The sequence below is a fragment of the Amphiprion ocellaris genome, chromosome 7 (assembly GCF_022539595.1).
Source record: "Amphiprion ocellaris isolate individual 3 ecotype Okinawa chromosome 7, ASM2253959v1, whole genome shotgun sequence".
In the NCBI taxonomy this organism is placed as follows: Eukaryota; Metazoa; Chordata; class Actinopteri; family Pomacentridae; genus Amphiprion; species Amphiprion ocellaris.
The window spans coordinates 33690972-33712349 of NC_072772.1; the positions used below are offsets into that span (position 1 = coordinate 33690972).

Sequence of the window (21378 nt, forward strand, 5' to 3'; positions counted from 1 at the left end):
AGAGGAGTCGATTCACACCGATCCGAGCAGGGAGGCAGCAGGGGAGGCCTTCACAATAAAACACCCAGGAAACTTCAGGACAAATCCAACAACGGTCTGCTGCTGGATTAAACAGCATCATTATTTAGAGCGGATTCATCCGTTTTTTATTCGTAAAGGTCAAGATTCTGTGATTGCAGCCTCATAAATGTGGATATTTTCTGGTTTCTTTCTTTTCTCTATGACAGTAAACTGAATATATTTGGACAAAACAAGACTTGTGTCATCTAAAATAAATAAATAAAGAAACTTCTGTTATTAAAAAACAAACAGCAAAAATAACGCAGAAATGGAAAAATACAAAAGAAAATTTAAATGTTTAGTGAAAATTAACAATAAATTCTGTAAGAATAAAACATGTCAGAGGATAGAAACAAAAAATAAAAATAATTCTGGCAAAAAATACCAAAAAAAAAAAAAATGTGGAAGAAAGACAAACACTGGTAAAAATGGACAACATTAAAACATAATATGGGATTGTTGCGGCTCTTGTTGATGTAAAGATTAAAAATCCATAAATCAAAACAACACAAAAGTGTAAATACTCAAAAAATAGTGTGAGAACTTGTTAAATCAAAAAGCAAAAAAATAAAGTTCTGTGATTAAAAAAAAACAAGAAAAATAAAAAATAACCAAGAAAAAATACAAAAGAAATATGTAAGAATAAAGACCTGTAATAAAAATAATAATAATGATGATGATGATGATGATGATGATGATAAACATAATTTAGGGAAAACACACAAAAAGCTAAAAACAAAGTTCTGTAATTTAAAAAAAATAATTAAGGAAAATTTTAAAATAAATATTCAAAAATAATTCTTCTCATAAACAAGAAAATATGTAAGAAAAAACAACAAAACACTGAAATAACAAAAATACTAATAATTAAGGGAAACAAAAAGTGTAATGAATTGTTAAATCATAAAGCTAAAAAAATGTAAGTAACAAAAACAAAAATAAGAAAAACTAAAAAAATACATATGTAAGAATAAAGACCTTAAAGGCAAAAAAGGGGAAAATAAATGTAAGAAAACAAACAAAGACAGAAACAAACAAAAAATAAAATTCAGGGAAAATACAAAATGTTTTTAGGAAATAAGGAAATAAAGACCCGTGTTAACGACTAACAAAAAATAATCATGGGGAAAATACTGCAAAAAAATTACAATAAAAAAACAGAACAATGTAAGACATTCTTCAACCAAAAAGCAAAAATACTGCAATTACAAAAAAGCCAAAATAAAAATAAGAAAATGCAAAAGAAATATGCAACAATAAAGTCATAAAGGTAAGAAAAAGGTAATAAAAAAAATGTGTAAAAAAACCAACAACAAACAAACTTCGAAATAACAAAAATAAAAATAAGGAAAAATAAAAGATGTGATGTGTTAAAGGGTTGTAAAAAACTTAAGGAAAAATACACAAAAAGTGTAAAAAATATATATATAAATCAAAAAGCAAAAGATAAAGCTCTGTAACTAAAAAAACCCTACAAAATTAAAAGTAATTAAGAAAAATACAAAAGAAATATATAAGAATAAAGACCTGTGATAAAGATTTAATAAATAAATAAAATAATTTTTTTTGAAAAATACTCAAAAACGTGCAAGAAATTGTTGAATCAAAAAGCAAAAAACTTAATTTTGTGATTAAAAAATCAACAAAAATAAAAATAATCAATAAGAAATACAAAAGAATTAGGTAAAGAAAATAAACCATAATTCAAAAAAATTAATAAAATAACATTTTTTAAGAAACACTAAAAAAGAAATATCTCTGATGAAGATTTTTTTTAATTAAATAATTTTTAAAAATAAGGACAAACACCCAAAAAATATAATAAATTGCTAAATGTAAAGCTAAAACCAAAGTTCTGTAATTACAAGAACAACAAATAATTTTAAAAAATAATTGAGGAAAAATGAAAAAGAAATATGTAAGAATTAAACCCATAAAAGTAAAAAAAAACAAACAAACCTAAGATAAAATGCACAAAAAAAGTTAGCAAAAAACAACAAAATATTGAAATAACAGAAATAAAAAAAAATTAAGGGAAACAAAAAGTGTAATAAACTGTTAAATCATCAAGATAAAAAGGTTGTTTAAATAAAAAAAATAAAATAAATACATAATAATAAGTAAGACTAAATAAGTAAGAAAGACCATAAAGGTAAAAATAAATTAAAGGGAAAATAAATGTAAGAAATTCAACAAAGATAGAAATAAAAATACATTAAAATTTAGGGAAAATATACAAAAATATTTGTTAGGAAGAAAGACCTGTGTTAAAGGGTAGCAAAAAATAATTATGGGAAAAATACACCCAAAAAATTATAAGAAAACCAACTTTTTAAGACATTGTTAAAGCAAAAGTTAACATTATGTAATAAAAAAATAGCCAAAATAAAAATACCTAAGGAAAAAAAATATATATGTATACATGAAATCAAGGGAAAATAAACAAAAACATGTATAAAAAATAAAGACAGAAACAAAAAAATATTAAAATACAGATAAAAATACAGCAGACCCAACACCTGTGGTAAAGATAATTACAGAAAAGTTGCGAGAAAAAACACCGTCAAATATGAATAAAAGTGAAGATAAATACAGTAAAACACACTAAATCTGTGTTTTTGTGAGTCAGCACAGATTACTCTGAAAGGAGACCCGGATTGCGGCTGCGCACTGCGCTCCGAGGAGCGGCCGGTTCCTCCCAGCAGCCTCCGCGGCTTCAGTTTGTCTCCTCCCCGCGGCGGCAGCAGCTCACACCGGATCCTCATCTCAGTGAAGACGCTCAACGGCTGGAAGAGAACCAGGACCTGAGCCGCTCTGTTGCCTCCCCATCCCGCCTCTCTTGACTCGGACCGTGTTTCGCTCTCCCCCCCCCCCCGAATCTTTTTTTTCCTCCCTTTTTTTGGGGTTCTCCGCTGACAGTTTTTTTTTTTTTCTCCTGCGACCCGCTCCGGCTCTCCGCTGCTGACATGGTCGATTATCACGCCGCCAACAACCAGCCGTCGGCCGGCGGGGTTCAGACCTACATGGAGCAGGAGAACGACTGGGACCGGGACCTGCTGCTGGACCCGGCTTGGGAGAAGCAGCAGAGGAAGGTGAGTGAAGCCGAGCTGAGCCGCGAGAACGGAGCTGGGAGTGGAGGTCGGAGACCGGTTCTGGAGGAGGGGAGCAAACCGAGGCCCGCATTCGGGACCGAATGCGGGCCTCGGTTTGCTCCCCTCCACCAGAACCGCGCCTGGCTCTCCTCTTTTAACCCGCTTTAACCCGGGTGAAACGCCGTTTCATGCTGGATAAAATGCCTGTGAATCATCTCTGGTTGTTTTTTTTTTTACCTCCTGCCTGGTACTTTTTCCCCATATCGGGGCGGAAACAATTCACCGCATTGTTGCAAAAATCCAAGCCGGGATTGAGGCGACATTCGTGTCTGCGAAGGGAACGAATCTCCTGGTGGTTTTTGGAGGTTTGAGGGCGGAATCCGGGCGTGTGGTGCCGCCAGTCTGCCTCACTGGAGGCCGATAAAACACAGTAAATCGAGGCGAGTGCCTGCTCCAAGATGTGACCGATAAACCGAGGCCGATATGGGGATAATTCAGCTCCACTGATTTCCCCAGTTGACCCCAGTTAACGTGAATTATCACCGATTTTCTTAATTTCGAGCTTTTGCTGTGGGAGTCTGGAACGACGCCTGAGGGTGAAACATCTCCAGTGAAACTCGCAGCCCTCCTGGTGGAAATTCCTGTCGTGGTTTGCAACTTTTTTGAAAGTATTCGAGGCATTGCAGCTATTTTGAAAGCGGCAGTAAATCAGAAAGCCTGCATAAAGTGTAAAGTCCTTTGCACATGGAGCTGCAGAGGTGTTAAAACTTGGATTAAAGCAGCTGTGCGTGCAGATTATTGTTGTTTCTGCTGCTCACATTCCTCCCTCAACTTTGTGCTTCCACAGTTTCTGTGCTCTGAGCTGAACGCCCACTTGCTGAGCTGCAGGTTTTATATCCAGCTACGATGATATTCAGCAGAAAACCTCTCGTGTGCATCCGATTCTGCATCTTCTGTGGCCCGATATCAACTCAGATCATCAAAATGAGCCACAATCTTTAATATTTTCTCGTAGCGTAGCTTCTTTATTCAAGCTAGGGCTGCAGAAATCCATCAAGTAATCAATTTGCCACCAACTATTACATTAATTAGAAGAAATATTTTGATATTTCAACATTTATTGGGTTGTGAATCTGAGTATCTTTGGTTTGTAGACAAAAAAAGACATTTATTGTCTTTGGCATTGGATATCTTGGGCATTTTTCGCTGTTTATTGACATTTTATTGAATAAATAAATTAATTCATCATTTTTAGTATTCCAGTTTCTTAAATGTGATTATTTTGTAGTTTCTTTGCACCGATCTTTATGTTGGGGATAAAAACGAGACGTTTGGCATCTAGATATTTTGGAAATTTCCTTCTTTTGCCCTTTTTTTTTGCCATTTTAAGGACCAAGCAACTAGTTGATTGACGAGTTTAAGAACATTTTATGAGAAAAAAAGTTTAAATACTGTGATTCCAGTTTCTTAAATGTGGTTATTTTCTAGTTTCTTTACTCATATCTTTACATTGGGGATGAAAACGAGATTTGGCATCTTGAGCTTTGGGAAATTTACAATTTTTCACCATTTTTTGACCAAACAACTAACTGGTTAACCAGTTTTAGCACATTTTGTAAGAAAAAAAGTCTAAATATTTGAATGTTTTCTGGCTCCTTTCCTCTTCTGTGGAATTAAACTGAATATCTTTGGGTTGTGAACAAACAAGACATTTTTCATCTTGAGCATTGGGAATTTTTGACATTTTTCACCATTTATTGACATTTTATTGGATAAATAACAAATTAATTCATCATTTTGAGTGTTTTTTTTTTTTCAAGGAAAAAGCCTAAATTATCTGATTCCAGTGTCTTAAATGTGGTTATTTTCTACTTTCTTTACTCCTATCTTTGTTTTGGGAATGTAAACAAGATATTTGGCATCTTGATCTTTGGGAAATTTTCATTTTTAACCATTTTTTGACATTTTGTAGACCAGACAACTAACTGGTTGACCAGTTTAAGCACATTTTGTATGAAAAAAAGTCTAAATTTTGGGATTCCAATGAGTTAAATTTGAATATTTTCTGGTTTCTTTGGGAGTTTTTGACATTTTTCGCCATTTTTTGGACATTTTATAGACCGATTATTCAGTTTAGGTCCATTTTTTTCAAGAGAAATAGCTTGTTAGATGGGATTATATTCTAGTTTCTTACCTCTTCTGCGACAATAAACTGGATTTTATTGGATTCTGGACAAAATAAGACTTTTAAAGGCATCTTGTGCATTGGAAAACACTTGATGCCATTTTTTTAGACATTTTTTAGTCCAAACAATAGTTCAATTAATTTGTTTGTGTCTAAATTCTGTGACTCCAGCTTGAAACAAGACATGTATCTTCTTGAGCTTTGGGAAATATGAACAATATTTACCTTGTTTTCTGACATTTTAGAGGCCAAATGACTAATCCAGCTTCTTAAATGTGATTATTTTCTAGTTTTATTCCTTGTTTTTGACACTAAACGGAATGTATTTGGTTTGTAAACAAAATAAGACACACGCATCACCATTTATTCAACATTTTTTAGTCCAAATAATGATTCAGTTTAGATATTACAGTCTAAATCCTCTGATTCCAGCTTGTTAAATGTAAATATTTGGAGAATATCTTTGGTTTATGGACAAAACAAGACATTTAAGGACGTGGTTTTGTGCTTTAGAAAACATTTACTGACATTCTTTGGACAAATTTTCACCAAAAAAAGGATTCAGTTTAGGAAAAACAGTCTAAATCCTCTGATCCCAGCTTGTTAAATGTAAATATTTGCTGAAAATCTTTAGTTTGTGGACAAAACAAGACATTTAAGGATGTCATTTTGTGCTTTAGAAACCTTTTACTGCCATTTTTTAGACCAAACAACCAACTGATAACTCAAATAATTCACTTTAAACCAGAAGACCTGCAGCATTTCTTTCTCCATCTTCATCCTCTAGTTCTTTATTTGTTTTATTAGAGCTAAAATCAATGCTGACGCTCCTTCCAGTAACTTCTACCTGTTCATTGTTTCCTCGTTAGATGTTCTACATGTTGTATATTCTCTCTATTATAACCTCTAAAGTGAAAATAGTTGCCTGAATAGTTTTCCTCCTCAGAAGGGAGTGGAGCAGCAGCGTAATGAAGCATCAGTCGTTTAATCCGAGGAATGATGGAGCGTCTTATTCACCGATGGGCCGGATGACTGGAATACCTTCTGGTGGCGTGACAGCATGCCGGCGTTTTATCCAGCCACTCAGCGTTTTCTCTTCGTCAGACTTTCCTGGATGTTTGTCTGCAGAACGTTGGGGTCAAAGTTTGTCCAGAGGAGGAATCATTAACAGAGCAGATCCCTCTCATCGGTGGGAAGTGGAGGAAAAGGAGGGTAAATTCCTGCAGTGTATTCAGGCTCGCTGTGCCAGTTTATTACGCAGAAGTGAAGCAACGCTTCCCGCTGGAATATGGAGGGGCAGCAGTGGATCTAATGAACGTGGGAACCAGTTTGAGGGGTCACAAACAGGAGCAGCACAGTTTTCATGCTTCCAACGGGCGGCAGAGTTGCTTTTTCTCATCCGACTCCACATTAGAGAGAAGAAATCTGTGTAAAAAACTATGAAAACATGCAGAAATATAATGTAAAATACTATAATGTTCAAAAGCTGTAGAAATAACAGCAAATATCTCCAAAATTATGTCATTTTTAGCTGATTTTAATCAAATCAAGTATGTGTTTAGCACTTTTAAATGCATGTTCACAGCTGGTGCATAAAAAGAAATCTAAAATAAAATACTATATAATATTAAAACAAGGCCAAATGTTATAACAAGTTAAAAGGTCAAAGTTTAGGCTAAAATAAATTTTAAACACTTCAAATTAGGGGCTTTAACAAAAACCAAAAGCCTCTAAAAACATAGACATGCTGAGATTTTTCTTATAATATCATATTTTATTTAAACTGTTTCATTATTTAAAAAAGACACAATTTAACTGTAGTACATTTATGATTTCATAGACAAACATGATAAAAGAACAAATCTTTTTTATGAATAGATTTTTTGATGTGGACATTCTGTGCAGTTATTTAAAAAAATTGTCAACATAATTTTTTTTCTGTTATTTTACTAGATTTACTAGTAATTTAATGAAAAGGGAAACCTTAAAAAATTTACTCTTTTTATCCTTAATATCAGTATTTTTTGCTTTGAATAACATCAAATATGTATAACATTTTTTTTATTAATTAAAATAATATATCAATTACTGTGAAACCATTTCTGCAAAAACTTCTCATGTTTTTCTGGAATATTTCTTTAATTTCAGTTTGCATATTAACATTTTTGTGATTTTGCTAGATATAATCTGTAATTTAATGACAAATGGAAAACCTGTAAAATAACAGCTTGAATTTTTTTTTCCTATTATTAATATCACAATTTTTTGTTTCAAATATTTGTAAAATATTTTTAATAGATTAAATTAATATATTGAAAACCATACAAGAAAAGATTTGCATTTGTACAAATTTTCTCAAATATTTGTTTAATAATATGTAAATTAACATCTTCGTCCTGTGATTTTGCTAGATATGATCTGTGAAATGTAAAATCAAGAATAATTCTTGTTAAAAACTCTCTAAAAGTAATTTTTTTAACAGTGTGGAGAAAAGGAAGCAGGATTTTTTTCCTGAAGGAGCTACAATGACTCCCCTAAAGATCAGATCAGGCTCATCTTTTTTTGTTTTATTTTAATCTTCCCAGTAAAGCAGAAAATCTAAAAATGCAGGTGATGTTTGATGGCAGACATCTAGTTTCTGTTCTCTTCACCAGAATAACTTGTTTTAAGGCTCTCTGGTGATTCTGGTTCTCTGGCAGAAACTTTCCTGTGGTCCATTTAGTCCGTTTTGCTCGTGTTTCTGAGCCCCCGGAGCGTCTGGACCGGCCCAGTCCATCGAATTGCAGTTTGTCAGAGCTGCTCTGCTGACAGACGTGTCATTAAGGGTTTTTCGTTGCTGCTGCCGGTCGGGGATCCGTCGGAACATGTCGAGGTACGTGGTGACGCCACCGGAGGTTTTATTGGAACCCGGGCGGTGCATGCAAATTCCCAGCGACAGTTAGACTCGTTCTCATGTCATGTGGAGAAAGTACAACCAGGTGGGAGGATGAGCGGTGAAGATCTACGAGCCAAAAGGCCTCGGGTGCTCGGCGTCTCCGGAGACTCGATGTTCCTTATTTCACTTCTGAAAATTAATCGCAGCTAATAGTTTTCTGTCGGTGCAGGGTAGAGGAAAATGAGAGCCTTTCCTGATTTATTGTGCAGAAAATCAAAACGTGATGCGTTCGCTGTAGAAATAATCGTTTCCCGCCATAAATCGGCTGTGGTTTGATCTTATCTGCCTCCATTTTCCAACGCTGACAGACGGTTCAATCCGCCGGCTGTTTGCTCTGAACTGATTCTCATGTAGATCTGAGGCAAATAGAGGAGAGAGTTTGGTGGAATTACAGTTTATTTAGGGTCCCAAAGATGTTTCTAATGCTTCAAAATGTACAAGAAAGCGTAAGCTGTAGGTGCATGTTAAGGCTGCATGATTACGGCCAAAAAAGAACGTCAACAAATGTTTTTATGAGTGTTAAGATCATATGTATTTAAAAAAAATTTTTAAGTTGCGCTTTCACGTTCATATGAATGCTGTTTTACTGTATTGCTTCCATGTTTCGCTACACCTGTGCATCAAGACTTGAAATAATTTTTACCTAAATAAATGAAATAGTATCCAAAATGCTTCACTTGCTTGTGTATAGGTGCTACAATTTACTGATAGTCCCTAAACGCCTCACATGTAGGCTAATGTAGAAGCTAGCTATGTGCGCATAGAAGCTTCTAGTCTCCACCTCAGTTTAACCTTCAGGAGGCTTTCTAAAGCTCTTTTAATGGGCTTTGGTATTAAAACAGCGAGAAAATCAGCTACAATGAACTCAAAAAGACAATAAAAATGCTATCAAGTCGCCTGTAATTTAGCTTTTTGCATCACCTCTCAGTTGGTTGTAGTTAATTCCTCGTATTTTTTCTTCAAATGCTACCAGATTAGTTTCTTTTCCTGACTTGTTCTGGAAGCTCGGTCCGTGCAGATGTGTCCTATGACAAACCAAAGCAGCCTGACTGTGTTTTTGCCTCCTGGTGTCTCCGGCAAAGAGTCCAGACGTCCAACTCACACTCTCTGATTCCTCCCTCCATCGTTGGTGAGGTGGGCAGCCGGACACAATGTCAGTTTGTTCTTTTGCCGCCCACTTTCACATGTTTTCTGTTCAGATGGCCTCCGTTGGCTCAGGACGAGCTGTGAGCGACTTTTTCTCAGGACAAACAGACTCTAGACTCCGACTGAACCGCCTCAGATCTGGCTTCAGAGCAGGGGTGTCAAACATGAGGCGCGCGGGACAAAACCGGCCCTCCAGAGAGTCTAATCCGGCCCGACTTTGTAAAAATTACAGAGAAGACATTAAATGCAGATTGTAAATTTGGAAAACTATAAATTGAAAATATTTTGTAGACCATGACAAGTTGTTTTAATCATAAAGTAAAATACTAGACTGCTGTTGGGTCATTTTGTGTCTCAGTTTTGTAATATTTTGTCTTGTTTTGGTGTTTTTTATCTTGTTTTTTGTCGGACTTTTGTCGTTTGTGTAACCTTTTTGTCGTTTTGTTTCTCGATTTTGTCATGCTTTGTCTCGTTTTTGTAATATTTTGTGTCTTTTTTGTGTCGTTTGTAGCCATTTTTTGTCACTTTTTAACGTTTGTTTTGTTTCATATTGTTTGTCTCATTTTTTTGTCATTTTGTGCCTCATTTTTGGAATATTTTGTCTTGTTATTGTTGTTTTTTGTGTTTTTTGTCTGACTTGTTTTGTTTCTAGCTTTTGTCAATTTTTGTCTCGTTTTTGTCCTGTTTTGTCTTTTTTTGTGTTGCCTGTATCCATTTTTTTTATTGCTTTAACTTTTTTGTCAAATTTTTTTTGTTTTGTGTCTTTCGTCTGGCCTTTTTGTCATTTTGTTTCCTTATGGTCTCACTTATGTTTTTTGTCTATTTTTTTTGCGTTTTGTTCCTGTTTTGTCATTTTTTTGTCTCGTTTGTGTCCATTTTTTTGACACCCGTGATGTAGAGGAAGCTCTGCTCACTAAACGACGATAAACCAGCCTCCGTTTGCAGACAGTAAAAGCACACAGCAGCTCTAAGGCGTGGCTGATCTAAAAGGAGCTGAATTAAAGTTATCATGTGAGTTCAGCTCCTTAGCTGCGCAGGTTTATCTGTAATTCTCTTAATTCTGTTTTCTCTGTGCAACAGGCGGCTTTAATCCTCGTTAGTCGATAATCTGCTCGACCCGGATCATCTCCTGTCGTTGTGACCCAAAGCTTCAGGCACCTGAAATCACACTGTTGAGACTTTTAGAGAAAAATCCGGTGACGAAATTGGAAAATTTGATTGGAATCATGGTGATTTTTACAATTTCTACTGGAATTTTAATGCAATCATTTAATAGATGGAAATATTCTCTCTATGAACTCTGAGAACTTGTGGAAGAGATTTTTAGCCTTTTTTCTTGTATTTTTGGGAGTTTTTTGCTGCTGTTTCAACGTTTTTCCTCACTGTCGGCTCATTTTTTTTGCTTTATTATAGTCTTGCACCTCTATGGAAACAGAGAGAACTCAGAAATGTTTTCCATCAAATATGTTTTATTTTCCTCTCGGCCTCTAATTTGTTGCTGTACTCGTCTCCTCTCTGCTCAGTTTGAACACTGCCTGCAGTTCAACCTGAAAACTTCCCAAATTTTAGGTAAATGTGTGTTGATCCCAGCTGAGTCAGTCATGCCTTATCAGTTGCGTTAAGAACCACTGAATTTTTATTTTTTTTACAGAATTTAGTTACTGTAAATGGTTTGTTTTTGCTGAATTTTTAAATAAAGACGTAGAATAAAGTGATTTTGATGAAATGTCATGAATGTAAACCAAATTTTCCAACAGAATGACATGATTCATTCAAAGACTGCTGGAAAATGGAAAATCAGACAAAATTTGTATTTTCTTGTAATTTTTTTTACAGAACCTGGTGACTGCATATGGTGTATTTTTGAAGAATTTTTCAAACGAGACATGTAGAATAAAATAATTTGGATGAAATCTCATGAATTTAAGCAAAATTTCCCAACAAAATGACACGATTCATTCAAAGACTGTTTGAAAATTGTAAATCTGACAGAATTAGTATTTTTTAGTTTTTTTTTTTTTTTTTAACATAATCTGGTGACTGTAAATGGTTTATTTTTAGTGTTTTTTTTAAACCAAGACATGTAGAATATAGTGATTTTGATTAAATTTTATGAATTTAAGCTCAATTTCCTCAGAAAACTGACACGATTCATTCAAGGACTGTTGGAAAGTTTAAAATCTGACAGAATTAGTATTTTTTTAGTAGTTTTTTACATAACTTGGTTATTGCAGATGGTTTATTTTTGAAGAATTTTCAAGAAGAGTCATGAATAATATAGCAATTTTCATGAAATCTTATGAATTTATGCCAAATTTCCCAACAAAATGACACGATTCATTCAAAGACTGTTTGAAAATTGTAAATCTGACAGAATTAGTATTTTTTAGTTTTTTTTTTTTTTTTTTAACATAATCTGGTGACTGTAAATGGTTTATTTTTAGTGTTTTTTTTAAACCAAGACATGTAGAATATAGTGATTTTGATTAAATTTTATGAATTTAAGCTCAATTTCCTCAGAAAACTGACACGATTCATTCAAGGACTGTTGGAAAGTTTAAAATCTGACAGAATTAGTATTTTTTTAGTAGTTTTTTACATAACTTGGTTATTGCAGATGGTTTATTTTTGAAGAATTTTCAAGAAGAGTCATGAATAATATAGCAATTTTCATGAAATCTTATGAATTTATGCCAAATTTCCCAACAAAATGACACGATTCGTTCAAGAACTGTTGGAAAATTGAGAATCAGACATAATTTGTAGTTCTTTTACATAACCTGGTGACTTCACATGGTTTATTTTTAGTGTTTTTTTTGAACGAGATATAAATGATATGATTTTGATGAATTCTTATGATTTTAAGCCATAATTTCCCAACAAAATGACACGACTCATTCAAGGACTCTTGGAAAGTTAAAATTTGTTTCTGTCTTTGTCATTTTAGTTCAGTTATTATGTCTTTAAATAATCCACTGGAAGGTTCTCGGGTTCAGATGGTTAAACTTTAGCAGCTGTTCTGTTAATATTTATAATTTAAAGACGACGTGAACTCTGGGACCTTCTGAAAGATGTTTTATTGGCGGCTCAATCTCCTGATCGGCTCTAACTGAGGGTTTTCCAGAAGTTCTTCCTGCTTGTCGGGAATAAATTCCGGGACTTTGAACCTTTAGAAATGAAGTTTTCCCTCTAAACTCGGCGCTGAATCGTGGTGATTCAGTGAGATAATGGAGTCCTGCCAGCTGATTCCAGGTCAGCTGTGGGAAAACCCTCCACCTCAGCTGAGCGGGACCCAGGATCGGCTCAAACAACGATTCAGTCGGTGCAGCAGGAATGTTTCCCCTCTCTTTCCTCCCCTTTGTCTCCCCCGGCTCGGCCATTGGCGGCGGTGGGAGACATTCGGGGGGAAACATTCCTTTGGTGGCCTATTCTAGCCGCTGGGCCGGCTGGAGGGGGCTCCGGCCTGGAGGGGGGCGGGGTGGCCTGTTTTTTAGCCCCACATGAGGGGGGAAAAGAAAAGAGGAGCTGGGGGTTTGCAGGATTGCAGATGTGGTCGGAGCGGTGGGAGTCGGAGTTTCCAGCCGGAAGCGGCGGCGCCCGAACGCTGCTCCAAATATTTGTTTGCAGAGTCGCTCAAACTTCAGCGACCCGCTGTCCAATCAGAACGCTCCTTACTGCTATGACATTGGTCAGCTGCAGGCCGTTGGAATAATGCCTTCCTCCCTCACACACAACTCTTCACGGTCTGTTTCCCCTCGGCCGTCTTTGTGTGCAGGTTTCGGACTCGGGTTCGTCTGGAAGTCATCGGATCCCGGACCCGACTGGAGCTCTCCTCCTAATCGCTCTCCAGATTACCGCCCGGCTATTGTGCATAGTTATGGGGATTAGCGGACGGCGTTTCCCTCTGATGAATTGAAATTGGCAACAATAGAGACGAAGAATTTCCTCTTGGTCGGCTGCCAGCGAGCGTGTTGATGGTTTTAGCTTCAAGTCAGACCCTGAAATGTTTCCTCCGCAAACATTAGAATAAATATTCAGTAAAAATCACCTCTGTAGTCTCTGAATTTATCCCAAACAAGCAGGAAGAGCCGCTAATAAACTACAAGAGTTCACTTGTCATCTTTAAATTATAAACATTAACAGAACAGCTGCTAAAGTTTAACCAACTTAATCCAAGAAACCGTCTAGTGCAGAGATGTCGAACTCGTTCAGCGTCCACTTCAGCCCAATTTGATCTCAAGTGACAAATAAAATCACAGCGTAATAACCTCAGCCTCAGTTTATCATTTACACTTTACAGCTTACAGATCAGTTCATCTACAAAGGAACGACACAAAAAAGACAAAATACAACAAAAGCAAGACAAGATGTTACAAAAATGAGACGCAGAATGACAAAAACGAGTCAAACGACACAAAACAAAACAAAAAGACAAAAAATTAGACAAAAAACTTGGTGACAAAAACATGGACAGACGACAAAAACGAGACAAAAGATGACAAAAGCGAGAAACTAAATGACAAAAAAACACAAAACGACAGAAACTGACAAAAAAGTCTGACAAAAAACAGCAAAAACAAGACTAAATATTACAAAAATTATACACAAAATGACAAAAAAACAAGACAAATGAGACAAAACAAAACAAAAAAGTTACGAAGCGACAAAAAATGGACACAAACGAGACAAAAAATTACACCAATGACAGAGACCACAACAAATCATTTAATCCATTTGTTCAGTTAAAATGCAAAGTGTTTCTGCTTCATGTCGTCGTAAATTTAGAATCTTCTGTTGATCAAACATCTAAAGAGTTCAGTTTTTCCACTTTAAAACGAAGCCATTAATGCAACACGATCGTCTGTGTTCTCGCTGCACAGAAAACAATGATAATTATGGACACGTTAGTTATTTTTGCTTGTTTTTTAGACTGGTTTCTGACTAATACTGAACCTTCTGAACCCCGAAATGGAAATGAAAGATTTGTTTATCAGCCAGAAACTATAAAAACAGACAATCATCAGATTTAAAACTCATGTGTGATGTATTTTTTAAGCTCAGAATCGTTAAATGTCAGCAAAATCACTTTATTCTACACGTCTCAGTAAAAAAAAAAGACAAAAATTAACCGTTTCCTTTATCTAGATTCTGTAAAAACTAGAAAATTCTTGACCTCTTTGCGTAAATATAAAGTTATTAATGATTCAGCTGCAACCAATATTCACTTAGTAAAAATTCAGGGCTCATTCGGCTGAACTGCAGGCATAGCAGAGAGGAAATAGTATAAACTACAAAGTAAAAGTATAAAAACAAATAAAAATGTAAGTTCCTTCTTCCCCTACTCCTTATTTTTCTTCTTCTCCTCATCCTTGTTTTCCTTCTTCTTCTTCTACTCCTCTTCCTTCTCTTTCTACTCTTTCTTCTTCTATAAAAATTAAATAAATGCATCTTGACGGCAGGTAATATCTTCCTCTTACCATGCTGCACTGGGATACAAAGCATGTTTTAATGCTCCATCGCACAGTTTAAAATCTGTTTAACAGTAAATCCCAAACTGAAGCTGGACTTTAAGAAGCTACAAATCAAATCGCTGTAATCTGTCAGAAAGATCTCATGTTTCCCCACGTTGTTGTGACTCATGTCGGCAGATTTCTACCTTTTTCCACATCGTTGGTGTGTTTTGAGCGGAGCAGCTGTGATTGTCGGTGTGTTGGTGTGTGTTCTTGTTTGCAGGAGAGCAGCAGACTAGAGCGATGTGTGTTTTAGATGTGTTTGTCCTGGTAAATGCTGAACAGTTAAGCAAACGGCGGAGTTGAAGTTGTCCAGCTTCGTTCAACGCAAAGCAAACACAGACTTTTTTAACAAATTGCTCATAAATAAGGACCTCAGTGGCGTTTAAACAGGATTACAGTCGATCAGCTTCTCCTCCTCTGTCTGTAGGAGTCTAACTGAGCTTCAACAGTGCCTCCACCACAGCAGAAATGCACGAGTTTTCTCCAGAAATTTGGGGTTTTATTGCATTATTTCATTCACAGCCAGCAGATGGATCATTAGCATCTCCGCTGCTGTGATTATGAACGTTGTTGTTTGGTATCTTCAGCTCTCTCTGGTCTCCATGGCTGCAGATAGACTTCACACGTGCATCGGCCGGAGTGCTGAGATCTGCTTTATATTTAGAAAGACCACTTCAGAGCGCCGCTGTCGTCCTGCAGCTGAGAGAGAGATTCAATGAAAATTTGATCAGTAGAATAGAAGTCGTCGCTGGGGCAGTTTGAGCAGCTACAGAGGAGGCTATAGATAGACGAGCATCGCCTACACCATCAGCACTACAGCGTCCTACAAACAGCTGCTCTATGGTGCAGAGACATGTGTTTATATTTATTTATGGGGTTCTGTTGTTGCTCAGAGTTGCACAACTGAGCATAATTTTCTTTTTAAAGCTACCACAACGTTTGATGCAGCAGAAACTTCAACTCTTGGTTTAATGTTCGCTCTGTTTACAGACATTAAAGGTGAACTTGACAGATTATTACATATGAAGGTCAGGTTACCAGTCGCAGGGAAGGAGTATAAACAGTGTTTTGTGGATTTTAAATCAGGATATCTTCACCTTTGCTGCAGCATTATTTGAATATTATTCACAATTTTGCTTTCCCACAATTATAGGAGCATGATTTACTGTTGTTTTGGTGTTTTAAAATGGTTTTAGCTTTGGTAAATTGGGCATAAGAACCTTTTATGTCAGCCTTTTCAAACTAGTTTTTGGTCGGTCTCATGTCTGTCTTAGCATCTGCAGTAACTGAAAGGAGACTAGAAGCTTCTCTGTGCACAAGTTAGCTTCTACTGTAGTGTTGCTAATCAAAGAAAACAACTCGTCTAGATAACATTTGTTTCAACGTATGTAAATTTGACATTAGAACACCTTATTTTACTCTTTTCAAAGTAATTTTTGGACTCGCGTCTGTCTGCAGGAACTAAGCGGAGACTAGAAGTTTCTCTATGCACATAGCTTCTACTGTAGCATGCATTTGAGGCATTTAGGGGACCTTACTCAAAGAAAACAACTCGTATAGATAAAAACTTGCTTTCAGTTTGGGTAGATCTGACATGTGAGCATCTTATTTTACTGTTTTCAAACTAGTTTTTGGTCTCACATCTGTCTGAGCTATTGCATTAACTGAATGGAGACTAGAAGCTTCTCTGTGCACATAGCTGGCTTTTTAAATAATATCTGCAAATTATAGTGTCTGTGGACAAGCAAATGCTCTTTAAAGTGAGTCAGTTTGAGTATGAATTTAGTTAGATTTTCATCTACAAGAGGTGAAGATTAAAGTCGGTTTACAACACAGAACTAAATAATACTCAGCCTGAAAACAGAACATTTTGGGGCTCTCAAGTCAAGATATCTTAACCTCTGCTGCTTCTTTTCTCTCTAGGGCTGCACAATAAATCAGATATGAATCAGGATTTTGGCTTTTCCCAATAAGGTGATCATAGTCGACAGTGGTATTGATGTTTAAAATACTATGCTAATAGGAAAAAGCCCATGTAAATAAAAACACTTGATTCAACTTGGGTAAATCTGATGTTTGGACACTTTATTTCACTGCATTTAAGCTAAAACTTGACCTCATAGCTTACTGAAATGCAGCAGTAACCGAGTGGAGACTAGAAGCTTCTCTGTGCACAAGTTAGCTTCTACTGTAGCCTGCATGTTTTGTCACGTTGCTTGGGTAAACCTGATATTTGAACACATTATTTCATGGTTTTCAAGCAGAAATTTGATCTCATAGTGGAGACTAGAAGCTTCTCTGTGCACAAGTTAGCTTCTGCTGTAGCCTGCATGTGAGACATTTAGGGAACATCTGTAAATTGTAGTGCCTGTTACTAAGCAGATGTTCAGAAAATGAGCCAGTTTTGGTCCGATTTTGCTTCTATTTAGCATTTAAGGAGACTAGAAGTCTTACTTTGATGCAGATTTGTGCATTAGCAGAATTAGCTTATTTGAAGGTGACTGTACAACGGAAATATTGTCTGTAAAATGAGCTTTTTGTCTAAAATCATGCTGCCTTCACTGCTTTTTTTAATCACAGGTAAACCCTTTAACCTGCTGCGTTCTCTCCTACCTGTAACTGCGAGTATTCAGGCAGCACTTTGTGTTTTTATGAGCAGCTGTCGTGATATTTGAACGTGGAACAAACCTGTCAGCACTTGTAGCCGAGTTTGTTTTGTTCTCGGAGGTTGTCCTCAATCTGGTCGTCCTCTGGAGACCAACATCTGGCGGAGGACGACGAACCGCCGCCAGATTACATCCAGCTCACATGACAGGATTATATCCACGTCTGACACAAATGCAGAGGTGGGGATCACAGATATGATTAGCTGAGCTCAGAAACACTGAAAACGAGGCCTTTATGAGCTTATTTATGATTAGAAATAAAAGGTTAAAGAGATAAAAATCCTTCAGATGTTTCACAGGTTTGGGAAAACGTGTAAACAATGAGAGTTTTATAATAAATAGAGTTTCAGATTTGTGCATTTTGGTGTTTTTAGTGCATCTAGAAGCTCATATTCTCGCTGTGTGGAGTAAAGCTGGATGGATTTGTGCTCGCATGGCCACACCTAGACAGGTTCTTCTCCCTCTGGGGTGTGTGAGGTAGAATAAAAAAAAAAACACAACAAGCGCTGTTAACAAAAGGCTGAGCGGTGAGGGCGAAGCTACATCTGGGGCTGCAGACATCTGGAGGGCATGTTGGGCTGGATGGGGGTTTAACGCCGTGGCTGCCTCTCCGTCTGCAGCTCTGCATCAAACGCACCAGGAAGGCGTCGTGTTGTGGGGAAAATACAAAGTGCACGTCTTTTCTGACCCAAACACAGAGGTTCCAGCTCGATAACGTCGGCTTTATGCAGCTGCTGGATAATATTTACTGTTCCTCCATCAGATAATAGTTTGTTCTTGCACAGATAAGCATGTTTTTGACATTTGGCCTCGGGCGTTTTCTGTTCCTGTCACATTTTTGCTCCTTTTTTCTCTGCAGAATGAAGTCCTGCACCTTTATGGAAACAGAACAACCACGACTAGAAATAGGGAGAAGTCTCAAATGTCTTCTGTGTAGCATAAATCATAAAAAAGACAACATTTTGAATATATACTGTGCAAAAAACATGTCTACAGGTGTTAAATATACTGGAAATTAATTAATATAGAAAGATGTTTCAGCATGCTGAATGTATCTCTAACAACTTGCTCTTCTGCTCACTGCTTCTGAGCCATGCTGCACTTATTTATTGATCCAGTAGGTTTTACTTTATTCTCAATCAATCTAAAATCGGCCTAAATCTGTCTAAAATAACTCGAGAGTTGTCCACAGAAACAAAAAAAAAAAGTGTGCAAAATTCACCAAAACTCGTCCAAACTGGCTCAGGAAATTGTCCAAAATCACTTGAAACTAGTTCAAAATGACTGAAATTTAGTTTGAAATGACATTTTTTTAATCATTACAGACAATTTCAGTCATTGTGGACAAATTCTTTTGTCACTTTGGAACATTTTTAGTCAACTCTGCAAAGATGTTTCACCATGCTGAATGTATCTCCCAACAACTTGCTGCTCTGTTCACTGTTTCTGCGCCATGCTGCATTTATTTTATTGATCCAGTAGGTTGGATTTTCCTCTTTTGTTGTTTCCTCTCTGCTCTGTTTGAACACTGCCTGCAGTTCAACCTGAAAACTCCCTGAATTTTTGTTAAATGTGTGTTGATCTCAGCTGAGTCGGTCATAACTTCTCAGTTGCTCTGAGAACTGCAAAATTTTTCATTTTTTTGAGGATTTAGTTGCTGCAGATGGTTAATTTTTGGTGATTTTTTTCATTTGAGAAACATAGAATAAAGTGATTTTGATAAAATCTCATGAATTTCCCAACAGAATGACCCATGATTCATTCAAGGACTGTTGGAAACTCGAAACTCAGGCAGAATTTTTCTTTTCACTACAGATGGTTTATTTTTTGTGATTATTTTTTTTAAACGAAACATGTAGAATGAGGTGATTTAGATGAAATGTCGTGAATTTAAGCAACATTTACCGGTATTTTGTCGATCCAGTGTGTTTGATTATCATCTTTGCTCCGTGGAAACACCGATGAAAGCTCTCTGAATTTTTGTCCTGTAACTTTTGGTCGTATCCGGGTCTTTTATAGCTTTTCGGTTACGTTGAGATGCACAGAATTTTTTGTTTTTGGCAGAATCTGGTGCAAACTTCTTATTTTTGCCTTATTATGATGAAATATCATGATTTTTAAGCCTAGATTTAGTTAATTTGTCCTGAAAAAAACTGCTTTTTGCACATGAATAGTTCAAGGACGTGGGAAAATTGAAAACACCGTGAGGTTCTGTTTGTTCTTGGAGTTTTTGGCTGGTAAATGGTGTCATTTTGGTGATTTTTAAAATAATTGAAGATAGCTGGCCTTTCAAATCTGGTAGATTTTGGAATTTGGAGGGCTACAAAATGTTTTTTGACTAAAACTGGCTTTTTATAGCTCACCTGGTTGAACAAATACACCATGGGTCAAGATTTGGAGTCCTTATTGAAGCCATATTGGGTTGGATTCACCTCCTCTCTCCTGTTCTGGTTCCATTCTTCTATCTTTATTAATAGAAGCCAAAATAAAAGTTGATTTGAAAGCTAAAAACGCAGTAAACTGTTTGTATTTTAATGTGTTGGAGGCTCAGGAAGCTTCAGCTACTTCTCACAGTTACAGATTCCTAATATTTGGCCGGTGGAGCGTGGAATGTTTTCGGAGCTCGTTAACTTCTCTAACTGAATTCATTGTGATTGAATCTCATCGTTTGATCGTTGAGCTTCACCCTGGTGGGGAATCACCCGGCGAGGCTTCGGGTGTCGGTTAGCGTTTGTTGTGGCATCAAGACGAACTCCTCGTTGCATCGCGGCGGCTTTAGGGGTTGAGGACGTTGAAATGCACCGAGCTAACAGCGAGTTTGTGTGTCTCTGATTTCCTTTGTGAGCCGCTGCTGTATTATTGAAGAACCGTCAAAGTGGGGCACTGGGAGAAGAGGTGAAGACGAGAGGAAAAACACACAGACATGCATGGAACAGCAGTGGAGGGTGTGTGTTGATGCATTTAAACCCTCACTGCACTGAAAACTGCTGATTTTATCACATCAGACCTGCGAGAAACACCAAAAAAGCTCTAAATCTGCAGACTTTTGCTTAGTCCCCTGCTTTGTTTTCGTTCACCTGCAGCAGCAACCTTTCGGCGGGGTATCAATAGAGCCTGTGTTGGTTTCAGGGCAGCATTAAATATTTACCGCCTGTGCCGGCCTTCGGTCCTGCTAATCCCACGCTGCGCTCTTCCTCTCGGCTTCTTCTGTCTTTGCTGGTGTCGTTACGGCAACAGGCTCAGACAAAAGACCAGAACTTGAGTGTGTGCTGCTATTTTTAGCTGGTTTGTTTTTTTTTTTCTTTCTTGCCACCGGCATTGCAAATTGTTTCTTTTTATCTGTGATTGTTTTCGCAGCTCAGCTTTGGGGCTTGTGTCTGTAATAGGGGATATAAATTATAGCTAGTGTGCATTAAGGTGAGCCATTTTGGGTGCATGTTTAGTTATATTTTCGTCTACAAGAGGTGAAGATTAAAGTCAGTTTACCAGACAGTAGAACTAAATAATACTCAGCCTGAAAACAAAACATTTTGTGGCTCTCAAGTCAAGATATCTTGACCTCTGCTGCTTCTTGTCTTTCTAAGGATGCATAATAAATCAAATATGAATCATGAGTTTGGATTTTCCCGATTAAATGATCATGATCGACCTTAATATAGACGTTTAAAATGCTATGCTAATAGAAAAAAGCTTATGTAGCTGAAACCACTTTGCTAAATCTGATGTTTGAACACTTGATTTCACTGTATTTAAGCTAAAACATGACCTCATAGTTTACTGA

At 36.6% G+C, this 21378-nt stretch overlaps 1 protein-coding gene across 5 annotated transcripts in view; it reads left to right on the forward strand.

The window, feature by feature from the left end:
- Positions 1-2831: 2831 nt before the first annotated feature.
- Positions 2832-21378, forward strand: part of actn4 (actinin, alpha 4) — a 97252-nt gene continuing 78705 nt past the window's right edge. For 2 of the 5 annotated variants that reach the window (XM_055011926.1, XM_055011924.1), the window contains exon 1: positions 2833-3152. In XM_055011926.1, the coding sequence (XP_054867901.1) occupies positions 3027-3152 (126 nt within the window). In that variant the 5' untranslated portion in view covers positions 2833-3026. Of the gene's footprint in view, positions 3153-21378 lie in introns of all 5 variants that reach the window. The other 3 variants (XM_055011925.1, XM_055011923.1, XM_055011922.1) reach the window with 3 other exon arrangements.